The sequence below is a fragment of the Tetrahymena thermophila genome (assembly GCF_000189635.1).
Source record: "Tetrahymena thermophila SB210 genomic scaffold scf_8254010, whole genome shotgun sequence".
Classification (NCBI taxonomy): domain Eukaryota; phylum Ciliophora; class Oligohymenophorea; order Hymenostomatida; family Tetrahymenidae; genus Tetrahymena; species Tetrahymena thermophila.
Window position 1 is genome coordinate 109,358 of NW_002476013.1, and position 15,629 is coordinate 124,986.

At 22.4% G+C, this 15,629-nt stretch overlaps 5 protein-coding genes across 5 annotated transcripts; 2 read left to right on the top strand and 3 right to left on the bottom strand. All coding sequences in view use genetic code 6, as the record gives it.

The window, feature by feature from the left end:
* Positions 1-218: 218 nt before the first annotated feature.
* TTHERM_00326880 (cyclic nucleotide-binding domain protein) lies at positions 219-3,669 on the top strand (the record flags this gene model as incomplete). The annotated part of the gene is made up of 4 exons (XM_001026451.2): positions 219-485; positions 541-763; positions 915-1,324; positions 1,486-3,669. The coding sequence occupies exons 1-4, from the start codon at positions 306-308 to the stop codon at positions 3,667-3,669; spliced, it is 2,997 nt and encodes a 998-aa protein (XP_001026451.2). The 5' UTR covers positions 219-305.
* A 1,021-nt stretch (positions 3,670-4,690) lies between these two features.
* On the bottom strand, positions 4,691-8,402 carry TTHERM_00326890 (cyclic nucleotide-binding domain protein; the record flags this gene model as incomplete). Its single annotated transcript, XM_001026452.2, has 4 exons — positions 4,691-6,787; positions 6,939-7,771; positions 7,858-8,254; positions 8,325-8,402. The coding sequence occupies 4 exons, from the start codon at positions 8,400-8,402 to the stop codon at positions 4,691-4,693; spliced, it is 3,405 nt and encodes a 1,134-aa protein (XP_001026452.2).
* Positions 8,403-9,337: 935 nt separating this feature from the next.
* Positions 9,338-11,311, top strand: TTHERM_00326900 (hypothetical protein; the record flags this gene model as incomplete). The annotated part of the gene is made up of 1 exon (XM_001026453.3): positions 9,338-11,311. The coding sequence occupies one exon, from the start codon at positions 9,338-9,340 to the stop codon at positions 11,309-11,311; it is 1,974 nt and encodes a 657-aa protein (XP_001026453.1).
* A 590-nt stretch (positions 11,312-11,901) lies between these two features.
* TTHERM_00326908 (hypothetical protein) lies at positions 11,902-12,535 on the bottom strand (the record flags this gene model as incomplete). Its single annotated transcript, XM_001471005.2, has 2 exons — positions 12,286-12,535; positions 11,902-12,233 (listed from the first exon to the last, which is right to left on the bottom strand). The coding sequence occupies exons 1-2, from the start codon at positions 12,485-12,487 to the stop codon at positions 11,902-11,904; spliced, it is 534 nt and encodes a 177-aa protein (XP_001471055.1). The 5' UTR covers positions 12,488-12,535.
* A 1,348-nt stretch (positions 12,536-13,883) lies between these two features.
* TTHERM_00326909 (zinc finger, C3HC4 type (RING finger) protein) lies at positions 13,884-15,368 on the bottom strand (the record flags this gene model as incomplete). The annotated part of the gene is made up of 1 exon (XM_001471006.2): positions 13,884-15,368. The coding sequence occupies exon 1, from the start codon at positions 15,321-15,323 to the stop codon at positions 13,884-13,886; it is 1,440 nt and encodes a 479-aa protein (XP_001471056.2). The 5' UTR covers positions 15,324-15,368.
* Between the last annotated feature and the right edge of the window lie 261 nt (positions 15,369-15,629).

The window sequence follows — 15,629 nt, forward strand, 5'->3', positions numbered from 1 at the left end:
TATTATAATTTTATTCAATTTTATATTGGCTGAAGAGTATTCGAATTTAAAGAGTATTCAAAAGAAACAATTATTGCATTAAAACAAAACATTAATTGTTTATTTCATTTTTAATTTCAAAATGTATTAAAAAATTTAACAAAATTTGGTCAATCTTCTTTGGTATTTTGGTTTAAAGGATAATAAGTACGAATTAATTTATCAATTTTTAATACAAATATTTCTTAAAATTATAACTTTAAACGTATCACTAAACAGAAAGTATAAAATTTAATTTTCAGTTACTTCCTCCACAATTAAATTTAATGAGGTTAAGATTTTGTTTTAATTTTTTGCTATATCACACCTAATTCTTCTAGCTAGTCTTTATTTAATATAATTAATTTACTAAAAAACAAAAAACAAAAGCGCAGATTAAATTCAAACAAAAGTTATCAATTGATTCATATAAAATGTTAAATGGTAAATCATTTGATAAAATATCTGTAAATTATTTTGTTCAAAAATTCATATTAACCACATCTATTTTCTTTCACATAGTTCGTTAAAAAACTATTTCTTAGTCCTCCTTAAGAAAGATAGTTAGATGAAATTGGCTGGATTTTAGATACTTACAACTTTAATTCGATTCATACTTATAATATAGGACTGAAAATAAATAACGAGTTTTATCAACAAGATATGAAAGATCTACACTAACTAATAGTCTAGCATATGCAATACAACTACTATGAAACCACCCATAAGATTATAAAATAAAAAGGTAATAATTAAAATTAAGTTATAATATATTTTAATATTCTTTATTTTCATCATTGTAGTTTAATTTGTTTGTTAGTTAGAAATTAACAAAGTAGAAAATAAGATCATATAAAAATTACAAAAAATATCATGTATTAAATATTATAAAATAGATTCTTGCAAATTTAATTGCTTTCTAATTGTAGAAGGATAAGTTAATATCTATGAAACAAGTGAAGATGGAGAATTACTTTATACTTTTAAATATGGAGACGTTTTTACTGATAAAGAAATAATTAAAAGTGTTAAAAAAACTCTGGTATTTGTTTTTGCTGCTCACAGTCATGTTGGTTAAACTAAATATGAAGATATACAAGACACTTTAGAATCTTCTAACTATAACTTGGAAGAAAAAAATAATAAATTTTTACAGTATACTTACTTGCTGTAAAAGCTTAATATCAAATACTTCAAAGAGTTAATTCAAAATTTATCATATTTAGATTTTTTAAATGGAGAAACAGTATTCTAGCAAGCTGATCCCATAGATTCTTTCTACATTATTAAGTCAGGCGAATTCAGCGTATTTTTTAATTTTTTTTATAAAACTCTCCTAAAAGCAATTATAAAGTTTTTAATTAAAATTATTAAATATATTATTCACTGATTTATGGCCTGATTTATTTAAATCAGTGTTATAAAATTCCTATTTAAGTATTGAATTCGATAATAAAAAATCAATAGATTAAGAGATCATTTTCCATTTAAGAGTTCCACAAGAAAGGATCCATGGAAGTAGAAATAGGCTAAAGTGACAAAGAATTTGAAGAGTTACTATTAAATAAGAAAAATAATAAAAAATCACTTCAACTCAGAGTGATGATTTAAAATGAAATTTTTGGAGAAGAGGAATTGATTAAATCATATTATTAGGAACTTTAATCTAATCCAAATTAAGTAGTCCCTAAAGATTTTAATGTAAATCTTTAAAGAAGCTATTAAGTTTAATGCTGCTCTACGCAAGGAACTCTCATTAAAATATCTAAAGAAGACTTATTTAAAAAAATCCTCAGTAAAATGAAATACTACTAAATTTAAGATCTTATAACCAGAATTGATGCCAAGTTAAAAAATAGTGAAAATAAAGTTAGAAAAATAAGAAGGAGTATAATACCATTTAAACAATATTTAATTTCTGACTCTCCTTCCTCTAATGACTTGTCAAATTATACAAGAAGACACTCGCAATTCAGTTAGTAAGCTTCTGCTTAACTTAGTCACTAAAACTCCACCAATAATAGCTTAGTAAGAACATCAACTCCAAACACATAGTCCCACAGATAGACAAGACCAAGCTAGTCTACTTAAAGCTTATCCCAAACTTCGAAAATAATTGCATTTGATAGCTTTTCAGATTAGATACTCAAAATCTAAAAGGGAAAAAGTTAACCTGAATTTTCGTAATTAAGTCCAACTTGTAGTATCAATACACAAAGAGGTAGGCCTTATTCAGCAAGATGTTAAAACAAAGAAGGATAGTCTATTTAAGAAAGTAGAATTTAAATTTCAAAAATAAGAAATAACTCAGCCCGTCCAGTATCATCTTCTATCTTTTGTTAACAAAGCAAGAATGCTTCTAAAGGTGAAAGGATTGAATAAAAATAAATTTAGTCCTTCTTAAGTTTAGAATAGTAAAGTTCAAGTATTTTACATCATTTAGACTTCCAGTAATCAGCTAGTAAAGATCACTTTTGTGATTAAATCAAAGAAAGTTAGTCTAAATTATTCGCAGAAGACAAAACTTCGATGATGATGATAAAAAAGAGGTTTTCAGTATTCGAAAAGAGTACCTTAGAAACTTCTTTTTATCAATAAGGTGGTGAATCTTAAATTAAAAGCCCGAGAATGAAAATTTAACTTGGAATAAATCAGTCTCAAGATCTCACAAACTAAGAAAAAAGATTTATGAAATTTTAAGATTAAATATAAAAAAAAGTTGAGTAGAATCATGCAAGTCAAAAGCCAGTTTTCGTAGAATTTGTACCTGTTCCTAATCCTAAAAATTAAGAAAAAACATTAAATTAAAAAGGAGCTGTTTCACCAACATACTAGGGTTTAAATTCGCATGTAGTAGAAAAAGTGAAAGACAGAAAGATGAAAATTTAATTAATTTAGCCTATCTTTGATAGAGGATATGCAGAAAATTTTAATAAAGAGTTAATAAAGATAAATAAAAAAAATGCCAAGCATAACTATATTGTAGATGTAAAGGAAGATAATATGAATAAAGGTCTGAATAAATTTAATATCCTTTAATAGATTATTGAAAAGCAAAACAAGTTGAAATAAATGTAATCACTTCATAAAGAAAATTAAAGCAATACAAATAATGCATTTCATATGAGTAATTTACTGTAAGCAAGCAAACTAGATATCACTCAAACTAATTTACTCAATAAAGAAAATTTTTAAAGTTATAATATTTAAGCTAGCGAAAGCATAATAATACAAAGTTATCCCAAATAAACTGTTAATAAATTATCAATTAATACTAATATCAATAACTCTTAAAATATTTCTAGCCCATTAATATCTCCAAAGCTAAAATCATACAGTGCATAAGTATCTCCAAAAACTAGTCCATTATAAAACAAATAGATAAAAAGTGCAGTTGAAATGCTATCTTAACTTGTTGAAAAAAAATTTCATCATTAGAGCTCTACATAAAGATTTTAACAGCCCATTATAAGAGCAAAATCTCAATCAGTAAAGCATTCATAAAGCAATTAATTTACTTTCTAATAAAAAAACACAAACAAATATGATTAGTTATTCAAATAAACTTCTCATTTAAATGGTGAGAATAGGAAAAAAACTGTTTCACAATATACTCAGTTAAACAGTCCAAAACTAAATTAACTAATATGAAAAAATATAATCTGATAAAAATTTGATTACTAAATTTTGAAAAATAATAAAAATAAATATGTATATATTAGCTGTTTAAACAGATAAAAATAATTATTTTAAAATTACTAAAATAAAAAATGAAATAATCTTTAATTCATTCAAGATACAAAAATCTTGTAAAATAAACATTTGCATTCTTTAATTAAAATAAAAATTTTTGAAAATACAAAATACTTAATAAATAATGAAAAAAATATATGAATTGATTTTATTTTATAAATATATCTAAAATCAAAATAAACTTTAAATATGAATAATAAAAATTATATAGAGCTATGTTATTTATTTAAAATGAGTTTTGGAATTAAAAAAAATGATTTAAAATAATTTATTAATATTTTGATTTTTAATCTCTTTATAAATGTGGTAAAAAAATAAATTTTGATTATTAATAATAAATTTTATTTATATTTATTTAGCTTTTAGAATATAAAATTATTGTATTTCTTTAAAAAACTTTTTAAAATAATTTATTAATTACTTCATTTTATAAATATTTATATACGTATGCGTAATATGCTTTCATAAAAATTCTTTGAATTAATAATAATAAAATTATCTTGATTTTAATGATATTATGTAATGTCAGTTATTATTTTTTATATTATTATACTTCATTAAAAAAATTATTTAAAATATTATATTACTAAGGCTAAATCTAGTCAAATGAAATTTTAGCTGATTATTTCCTAAATTTAATTTTCTTAAAATTTAACATGCTCAAATTTTGCTATCTTCTAAAAAAAAATATTAAAATAAAGCTGACAATAATAAATTATTTAAAGATATTAATATTTTGAAACTTAAAAAAGTAAAAATATTAATTAATAAATAAATTGACTAATTTTTGATAAAAATATTTTTAATTAATAATAACAAATTTTATGTAGGTTATGATTTTTTACTTAAATTTATTTAAGATAAGTTTTGATATTTATTTACAATAATTATTTAGTTAAAAATTTATTAAAAATATTATTCATTTTTAAGCATTTTGATCTAATTATGGATAATTAATGTTTACTAATTGAGTTGTTTTTTTTATTATCAAATTTTTTTTATTGGTATGCTGTAAGCTGCATCCACCTTATTGCAGCTAATACCTTAATTCAGATTTAGAAGTATTCTATTTATAGTGTGGGATGCAAAACCTGCAATCACATGTGCTGCTTTATAAACAAGAATTATTGACGTAAACATTACTATTATTTGAATATCTCTTTTACTTTTATAAACTTGAAGATTATTTATATCTTTCACTTTTAGGTATAAAATTATAGTCAAATTAAGCTTAATCGTTCAAATTAGTAGGTGTGTTTCCAACTGATGGATTATGAGATAAAAGCTTATTGGCTATTTCTCTTTTAAAGGCTGCTTGACTATTTATTGGGGAGTTTTTGTTTAGAACTCCTAATGATATCATTTCTTAGTTGATTTCCAAGTTTTAATCAGGTTCCTTAATTAGTTTATACTTTTTAGTCATCGTTCCTAGCTAGTCGTTAATATAATTTTCTATTTTATCTCTTATTATTTAGTTATATTCTTTAGATTTTCTGTTTTAGTTGTCTTAAGAAGGAGACTTCTCAAGTAGTCTGTATTTTTCTAGAGAATTATATAATGGCTTTAGATTTTATTAAACTCCTTATAGTTGCTCATTCTGTTAGAAACTAGTTGTAAGATCTTATTGGTTAGAAAAATTTTACACTTTTTTACCCTTTACAGGCTTTTCATATTTATTCATAAGATAGTTTTTGCTTGGACGGAAGTAAGTTCCTAGTTTTTAATATATTTTATAATTTTTATCTATTAAGCTACCTATTTAAGTCGGACTTAATTCATTTTTAGAGTTTCTGGCAGAATTATCTTAAAATTAGTTATCATTGATATATGAATTTCTAAAGGAATGTATCCTAGTTGCTTCATTATCCATTGTAGTAGTTATGAGTGAAGTATTTAAGTTTAGTTTATCAATTTATGAATATATATCATCCATACTTCTATTTTATTCTTTTCCTAGCTTTTGAAAAGAATTTCTTGAGACGGCTCTTGTGTTTGTATTAGTTTTAAAATTGATATATGGTATTTATTGATTGCTATTTTAAGAAATTTAAGTCAATTATTTCTACATTGGTAAGACAATTTAGGAAATCTTTGTTTAATCTTTTAAGGCATCTACCTCAATGTCATTCATAAGTTTTTCAAAATTTTTGTTTGATGGTTGTGAATTGAGACTAATATTCAAGTTAGAAGTATTTTAAATTAATTTATTTTTAATTTTTTAATTTATTTATTGTTCACAAAAACTATTTTCTAAGGAATTTATGTAGTCTATAGAAGGTTATGAAACATTTCTACTATGCTATTTTGATGAGGACAATAAAAATTTATTTTTACTTTTAACAGCTAGACCATAGCCATCTACAGGAATGAGAGGCTTTTCAAATGAAGGAAATCTATTATTTGTTAAAATAGAGTTATTTTTTTTGAACATACTAATTATATTTTATTTTCTTCTTAAATTTTTTTTTATTTTGCTTTCTTCTGAATCAATGCTATTTTTTATTGTCTATACATCTTTATAGTTGCTTTAACTAGACTTATTTTTTCTTTATGTATTAATCATTTGAGGTTGAATTACTTAATTGCTATTATAATCCTTAGATTGATTTCTTGTAACTCCAATATTTGTTTACTGCAAATCTGAAATTTGAGGTAATATAAATGGGTTAGCAGCCATTTTAGGGTGGATTTTTAAAGGAATAGGTTCCATTCTCAAATGAGAGGATGCTCTTTTTTATTTCCTATCTGGAGAATTCTGTGCACTTTAATCCTATTTGTTATGAGGTATCTTCATCACGAGGCTTTAGTCAGAAGCAACATGAGTTAAGTCATTAACTTAGGTGTTTTTCAATAAATTAGAGTTGGATTTATTAGAAATTTCAATCTGATTCAATCTTTTTTGAACTTTCTAAATTGAGTCAATTTAATTGTTTCTCCAAGCCAATTTGTTTTGCATCATTAATTTTAGTTTTTCATAAAAGAGATCATTTTATCTGCAAATGTAATCTAAAAAAAACTATTTATTTTAATTAAATTCAAATTTTATTTTGAGCAAAATTTATTTTTTAATTCATCAATAAAAAAAAAATTCATACTAAAAATAAATATTTCTTTTTAAATTAATGATAAAGAAAATAATTTTTAAACTATAATAGTAGTTAAATTACAAATATTGATAGCTGATAAACAATCAGTCTTTTTGAACATACTCTAGCAGTAAAGTTTCTTACTGACTGGAGGATTACTTCTTCCTCACCAAAAATGCTACCATGAGATAATACACTGGCTTTGATATAAGAATTAAGCTTACTCGTAGAAGAAAAATTCTTTTTAGGAGATAAAGATGGTGATCTTGATATATTTTGACTATTAACAGGATTACTTGATTTTAAGAGTTCAACTTCTCCTTCCAAGATAATATAAAAATACTAAGCTAACTCCTACTCTTTAAACACAACATCACCTTATTTGTAGTTAATTAAATTAAAAGACTAATCAATAATATCGCTATTCAGTTGCTAAAAGAGAGGGATTGATTTAATAAATTTGTATTTCTCTATGCTTTCACTAAAAGTTTCCTCAAAAGCAGTATTTGCATTATTAATATTTTGGTTGTAATCATATTACTATTATTACTGTTATTCGAAAGTTTCTTGTTCATTTTAGGTGTATCTGTAAAAATTTTGCCATTAAGTATAAATTTTTAGGTTACTTACTTAAGAAATACCTATTTTTAAAACTGTAGAACCCTTTGAGCATGTACCAGTTGCAGTATAATATTTTAATTCTTTAAATGTGATAATATCTCCTGCTTAAAATTTCTTTAAAATAAGACTTTAAGAGTTCTTCAAAGTTAAGTCTTTTTTAGATTTAATTTCTGACTTTTTAATTGAAAAATTATTAATAGTCTAATTTGATCTTTCATACTGCTCACTGATTTCAACTTCTTTTTTTTCTTTTTCATCAATGTTTTGTGTATGTTCTTTCTATGATATATCATCTTTATTTAAATAATACAATAAATTTGTATTCATATTTAAAACACTATTTACTTTCATTTTAAATGAATGAAAGCCTTTATATTACATTATGCGTTCTCTGATTATGATCTTTGTATAGGAGATTATGCCTAGCTTTTACAAAATGTAAATGAGAGCTAAGGACTATCTCTAAGCTTCGCATAGTCAAAAAACTAAATTACATCTTGGAGCTCAGCGCTAACTTAAGGAAATTTAAGTGGATTGTAAGATAATCTAACACTCCCTTCAATTATGAAAAACCAATATTCTACCTTATTATCTTGAGAGAATATAACTTTATCCTCATTAACCTTTTCAACTTAAATCTAGCTAAAATTTATGTCCTAACTGTTGATAAATAGATCTAATCTAGTAATTTATTCCTTTAAATCTTGAGCACTCTCTTCCTTTCTTATATTATCAAAATTTGAAGAGTAGACTTTGTGATAAGACTATTCTGGAGACTTCAATTTTAGTTACATTATTAAAATGATTTAACAAGTTAAGTTGCGGTTGTTTTATAATAAATCTTACTAGCTCTTAGAACGTAGCCGTCTTTAGATTCACATTTTCAGTGAGAAATTGTGAAGTGAGAGAAGATTGTTCATTCATTTCTTTTGCTCTTTAATATAATTTATTTAACTAACAAATCAAAATTAGGTTGTAATAAATATTTATGGCTTTAAAGAGCTTAATCAAATCTATTTATTAGTATTGTAATCAAACTTTAAAATTTCTTAGTATTTAATAATTTTTTTAAAGCTATTAATTAGATTTATTAACTTACAAATACAATATTACCTTAAAAAAATCTGTAAAGTAATCTTTAGGATAATTTTAGATTACAATTTAAAATCTATACTAAATCTTTAATTTTTTAATTTTTTCAAGTACATTTTAATATTACTATTCAATATAAATTGTTGCTATTGTAAAACAATATTTAGCAATAATTACTAATCCCTAAATATAAATTAATTAATTAAGAATCCTATGCTCTCTCTGATTTAATTTGATTAATTAATTAATTAAATTTTTCTAATAAACTTTAAGTAAATAAAAATATTTTTAATTAAAGATATTCATTTTTATTAATAAATAAATTTGATGAAAAACAATTTTTTAGTAAATTTTTTAATAAAAAAAAATAAGAAATTAGATAAATAAAGTCAATCTAAAAATATTTTTATATTATCAATATTATTTTATCTTTATTAAATATTTGATATTTGATAAATATAATATTTATTATATATTGCTACCATTTATTATTTCGACTGCTTTGTATGAATATTTTTTTTAATTTCCAAAGAAAATATTATTTGTTTTTATGATTCTTGATTGATCAAAATATACTTATGGTATTAGAATTAATTTACATAGATTTGACAACAAATTAAAAAAAATACTTTGAATGATTGGTGCTTATAAGTAAATATTATTGTTAATTGAATAATTTAGAAGATATTTTGTTAACTTATTTATTAAAAGCTGTAAATTAATTAATATGTTTTTTAATTAATAATCAAAATTAGGAAATAATTAGAATGACAGAAAAGGCTATCATAATAAACAAATAGGTTAATTTTAAGTAAAAAAAGTATAAGTTTGCTTATTGCTTAAAATAGGGGCATTTATAAAGTATTAAAAAGTATGTTTGCCTAGAGGAACAGTGCTCAAAAATTAAATCAATATGTGAATATTGCTTTAAAAAGGACAACTAACACAATGCTCATTAGATTATTCCTTAGGAATTATTGCTTAATATTGCCCAACAAAAATTAATAAGTTCAAAGATCCCTTAGCAGTTAGAAATGATAGATTATAAAATAGAGAAACTATAAGCGAATTAAAAATCCACACTTTTGGTTGATGCACTTAAAGAGTTGAAAGAATTACTTCATAAAGTGATGAAATTCGATTTGATCTAGGAATATAGCGTATTTCAAACTAATTCCATATTGGAGCTTGCTTATAAAATGATTGCTTTCAATAAAAATTTTGTTATGATAAAAGAACCCCTATCCCTTAATATCATGGAATTTGAAATTCAGGTTGAGAGTATTTCAAGTATTTTTGACATGATAGCAGTTAAGACTAAAAGGTTAAATGAAGTTGAAGACGCTTAGAGTTAGCTTTTAAAGTTTTAAAATCCTTAAAGTATTAAAAAAAAGAATCAAACAGATCCTTATGAAGTAACTCACTACAGCTAATATGATACTCCAAGAAAGAGTTATACATAAGTTAGGCACAGTGAGAGCATAATTAGCGTAGAATCTAATAATAAAAGTGATAATCAAACATAGGTGATAAGAACCAGGTCTATGGATATGGCTTTAGATTTAAAACTAACAAAGTAGAAGAAGAAGACAAAAGACACACAAATATTAAATTCTCCACAGAGTATTTCGTATGCTTAGAAGGAAAAAGGTGATAGAGAAAAATAATAAATAGAGTCAGAACAGAGTGAAGATATTCCTTCTTTGAGTTGTAATCATAAAAAAAGCTCATTATAAGAATTAATTAATGATTATAACAATTTTGAGGTAGTTGTAGATCCTAGTAAGATGTTAGTATAAAGAGCTCATGAAGGGATCATCTATAACTTTTTAGATCTAGGAGAGGGTTCAGGAAATTCTCTTTCCTAAGTGGTCACTCTAGGCGAAGATGGATTGATGAAATTTTGGAATCCAGTTGATCTAAAATGCTTGCATACAATTAATTTTAAAATAAATGACCTTCATTTTTCTTAGATCAGAGATATTTAATACTTAAAAAGAATTAAGTGTATTGCAGTTGTTTGTAAAAATTACATAGGAATTATTAATATAAAAAATTATAAAGTAATCAAAAAAATATATGTAGAATCCAATAACTTAGATTCTTGTGATTAATTAGGGCAACTATTCTTAGTCAACCCTTCACAATAATGTATAATGATATATGACATGTTCACTTTTGACTAAATTGGTTAACTCTAGGGTATATAAGAAGACATAACATCTCTCGCTTATGCTCAAAAAGGAGGAAAGTACTATTACTTTACAGGAACTAAAAATGGAAATTTGAGCAAGTTTGATTTAAGTAAGCGCGAGCACCTTTTCACCAAGAAAGTAAATAGGATTACAATATTTTATTTATCTACAGTCAGATATTAAGGTGGAGACGAATGTATAGTAACATACAGCTGTAACGAATATGTTAATGCTTCTTATGTTAAGTTTGTAGATGTTGAAACACTAGATATAATAGTAAATTTAAATTTTACTGCTATAGATTCAGCAATATGCTATAATAATGAAATATATTTAATGTAATCTAATTAAAACATCGTACAAATCTTAGTTGAATATAACAAATATACTATTAAAAGAATGACAAAAATACCCTCATCATTTTCTAGAGGGTCTGATGTCTTTAATGAAGGTTTGAGGTGGGTTAAAAGCTAAAGAATAGCGCTTTTAAGTTAGTTTAGTCGTACTTAACATTATTCTAATTTAGTAGCTTTTCCCATTATTTGATTATATGAATGATTAAAATCATTTGAGTTAATTTATTAAATTTTACTTCTGTTTTTTTATATTTCAATAAAATAAATAATTAATTTAGAAAGTTGGAATTAAATGAAATGATTTTCTTAAAATTAAAAATTTTTAATAACGGATTTTGCTATTCATTTTATTTTATTAAATAGTTTATTTTAAAAAAGAAATTAATTTTTTTGATTCTTTTTAAAAGTTAAAAATTATTTTTTTATTTGCAAAATGATTTTCATAATCATAAACAATTCAAAATTTATAAAAATTAATAGCTTAAAAATATTTGAATTAAAATATTTATGTTTTTATTACAAAGTCTCTTTATTTAAAATAATTCAATAAATAAAAGTAAATAAATAGTAAGAAAATAATTTATGAGTTTTTAATATAAAAATTATTTATTGTATTTGAATTTTTAGCTTCGAATAAATAGATAAAATATGCTTTAAAATTATTATTATTATTATTATTATTATATTTATATTTATATTTATATTATAGATGAAATAGTACTTGAATACAGTATTTTTTATTTATATTTATCATCTATTCTAAGTTTTATTACTATTTTTTCAATTAATTCGAGTGTTAATGTTGGGATAGATGCCATAATTTCCTTAGTGCTATTATTATTATGGGTAGTTATAGTTTACTTATGGGGGAAATTAAACATTCTAAATTGGTGGCTAATTGTAATATGGTTATTGTTACTATTAGTAATTCATTTGATTATATCCTTGATTGTTGCTAAAGTTTCCATAATTAGGCTATTGTTTTGCAAATAGTTTTTCATCCAAAAAAGGCTCCTCTTAAAGTAAAGCATATTGTTAATTACTTTTAGCATTTTAATAATTTTGTTCTTAAACAGGAACTCCGATAACAACCCCAGGAGTATTCAGTATTTCTATTAAAATTAAGATTGATTTAAATATTTTTTGAATCAAAAAATAAATTACATTTGTTTGCAGCTATTTCATTTAAAAGTTTCTTTTTTTAAACATACAATTCTTGTTCTCTTTTCTATTTTTCAGTTTATTCATACATATTATTGTACATATCCTCTAAGCCTTTTAAACTCTCATTAAAGTCTTCATCATCTCCTTTTAAAAATGCAAAAGGGTCTTCTTTAACTTATTGATTGTTATTATTATAGTTCATTCCGCTACTTATCAAAAATTTTAATTGAAAATTAAATTATTAATAGTTATTTTAATTGATTACCTAAGATTTAAATTCGATCAATCTACTCCTAAAGCTTGCTCTTAACACCAGCTTTGAGTATTTTGGTTTAAAGTTATTAATATACCTTACCATAAAGAAAGATTAGCTAAGCTGATCAAAGGCTATACTTATTATCGAAATTTATAGAATTTACAAATAATTTAAATAAATCCTGTCAAATTCATTTATTTAAAAATAATATTTTTCTTTTTGAAATTAATGATAATAAAGTTAATTATTTAGCATTTTTATGCTTATAAAATACAATATTCTAAAAATAGATACTTAACCTTTACTACCTTTTTTTAATTTATAAATTTACTTATTTTGTTTGTTACAAAGTTTATTAATAATTTTTAATTTTACCATAAACAAACAGATTAGAAGAAAATGTAAATTCTATTCATTTTAGATAAAGAATAGAAAGGTAACAAATAGATAATTTGAAATTTTTCTATTTTTATTTAATTTCAATTAAATTAATTTTTTTAAATATATTTATATAAAATATTAAAAGTTAATTGGGTTATTAAAAATTAAAATTTCAATTAAAATATTATAAATTTTTTTAAAATAAAAAAATCTAATATTAAAATATCTCAAAGAATTTAAATTATTTCCTTAATAAAAATAAAATAAATTTTTATAGAGCTTTTTTTTAATTTAAATATTTTTAATTATATTTTATTTTTTTTTAATTTTTAAAAAGACCAAAATTTTTAAAGAAAAAAAGATTCTTTCTGGCCTAAATTAAAGTTCGAAATAAAAGTTAAAAAATATTTTCTTAAATCAAATTTATTAGCATTATAATATTATTATTAAGGCTCAAATATATAATTTTCAAATAATAAAACTTTATTTCTAATTATTATGAACCTAACAAGGGTATTCAAATTCATTTTCTTCCTCCATAACTTAAATTAATATCTTATTTATTTTTAATTATCATTAATATAGGTAGTTTGAGAAAGCATTTGTTGTAACTCCCTCCATTATACAATTTATTTTTATTAAGAATTCTAATTTTTACGATAGCGACGCTAGGAAAAATTATTCTTTTTTTTTATAGTGCCTTCCGCAGTTTAGCTGCAGGGAAATTTTTATATTTCAGCAGTTTGTCAACTACCTTTAAATAAAATTTTTCAATTTACTTTTTGGAAAAAAATTTCAAATCAATTTATTTTTTACTACTTTTGAATTTGTGTTGCAACTAAAAATATTTTTTTAATATTATCTTAACCAACAAAATAAATAAATAGTTATATATTATATATATAATTTTTGATTGTATTAAATTTTTCAATAAATCTGAAAATATATTTAATTTTATTTATCAAAATGAGCGCTTGCATAAAGGGCATAGTTTTTTTACTTTAATCCAACTATCTATGCAAGAAGTATGAAATTTGTGAGCACAAGGAAGCATTCCAAGTGTTTCTTTTTCAACAAATGTGACAAAGCATATGCAGCAATCTTCGGCTTAAGATGATTAAGGATCTTTTACATATTTGACATCAGCATAATATTCTGATCTTGATACTTTGTTTTAGTAAGATTTTTTAATTTTCCTTTAGTTCTAAACTATAAGCTTTTCTATTTCTTTTTATTATTCAAATGTCTGCTAATTAAATTACTTTCTCATATAATCTCTGCTTCCAAAGAAAATTTAATGTGTTCTATTTACTTATAAACCATCTTCTGCAAAGGCCCTTTGGTAAAGATCTAATAATTTAAATTCTTCTTTTCGAAGGCAATCTATAGTGTGATCATTTATAATATATCTTGGAAATTATCTATTACAAAACTCACATATTACATTAGCCATTTTACATTTTTCATTATGAGATTCCATCTAACTTTATCTTTAATACTCACCACATAGATCACAATATTTAACACCTTCTACTTCCTTCAATAAATTCTAAAAATCAGAATTGGAAGATATTTAATTAGGTTTTTTCTCATTTGGGCTTACATAATTCGCAATGAATTATTATTTATTTGACTGTAATTGCTATTTATTGTTTAACTATTATTATTATTACTTTTATTATTCTATAATCTATTTTTATGATCTTCTTTATAGCTATAGAGCTTGATTTTCATTTTTAATCTGCTTTTCTTTATGTATTTTATCCAGTATTTATTAGTTATTAGGATATTACTTATTAAATATATTATTTATAAATTCTTCATTAACTTCAACTAAATCAAAATCATTTTTGTTCTATTCTTTTTGCTTATTATACATCTCGAGCTCATACTATTACTTTTTTAAAAAATTCTTTTCCTTTTCTGTTAGGTTTACTTCATTCCTTCTAAGTTAATTTTCTTTTGATCTTTTTTACATTTCAAAATCGCAAATTTATAAATTATCTCTCTACTAGTTTATAGGAATTTGGTTTAATTCTTAATGTAATATTTATGCTAATAAATGATCATTTTCAGTTTAATTTTAATAATCATTTTACTTTTGACTATTGTATATAATAGATTCTTTTTGTGTTTAATTTGAAGTTCTCTCTGTTTGATAAAAATCATTATTTTAAGTTGTTTTAATTTGTTTCAGTTCAATAGATTCTTTTTTTTAGAAATGCTAATTTGATTTAAGATGATCTTCTTTATCTTAATTTATATCTTGGATTATTTTAAAATTCTCATTTGAGTTTCTTTTCTCAGTAATGTCCTTATCTAACTATTTATCTTATTCATCTAATTCATTAAGCTACTGCTCAACATTCTTATTCTTTCTTTAGACAAAAAAATGTAGCATTTTTTATAATTTCAATTTTATTTAAAAATAGTGTTCTATTAAATTATTAATTATTATGCATACAATTATTAATAAGGTAATTTAAAATAGAAGTAAGTCTAAACACAAATTATAGCCAACAAAATATTTTAGAATATTTCATTTCAAATATATATTATTAAATGTTTAAATTATTATTATTAATTTAAAAATAAAAGTATAAAAAGTAAAGTAAGTTCATTCATTTATTAACTCAATCACTCACAAGAAATATTTATGTTTTTAGAAAATTTTAGATTTTTTGAAAATGTTCAAATTAAAAACTAT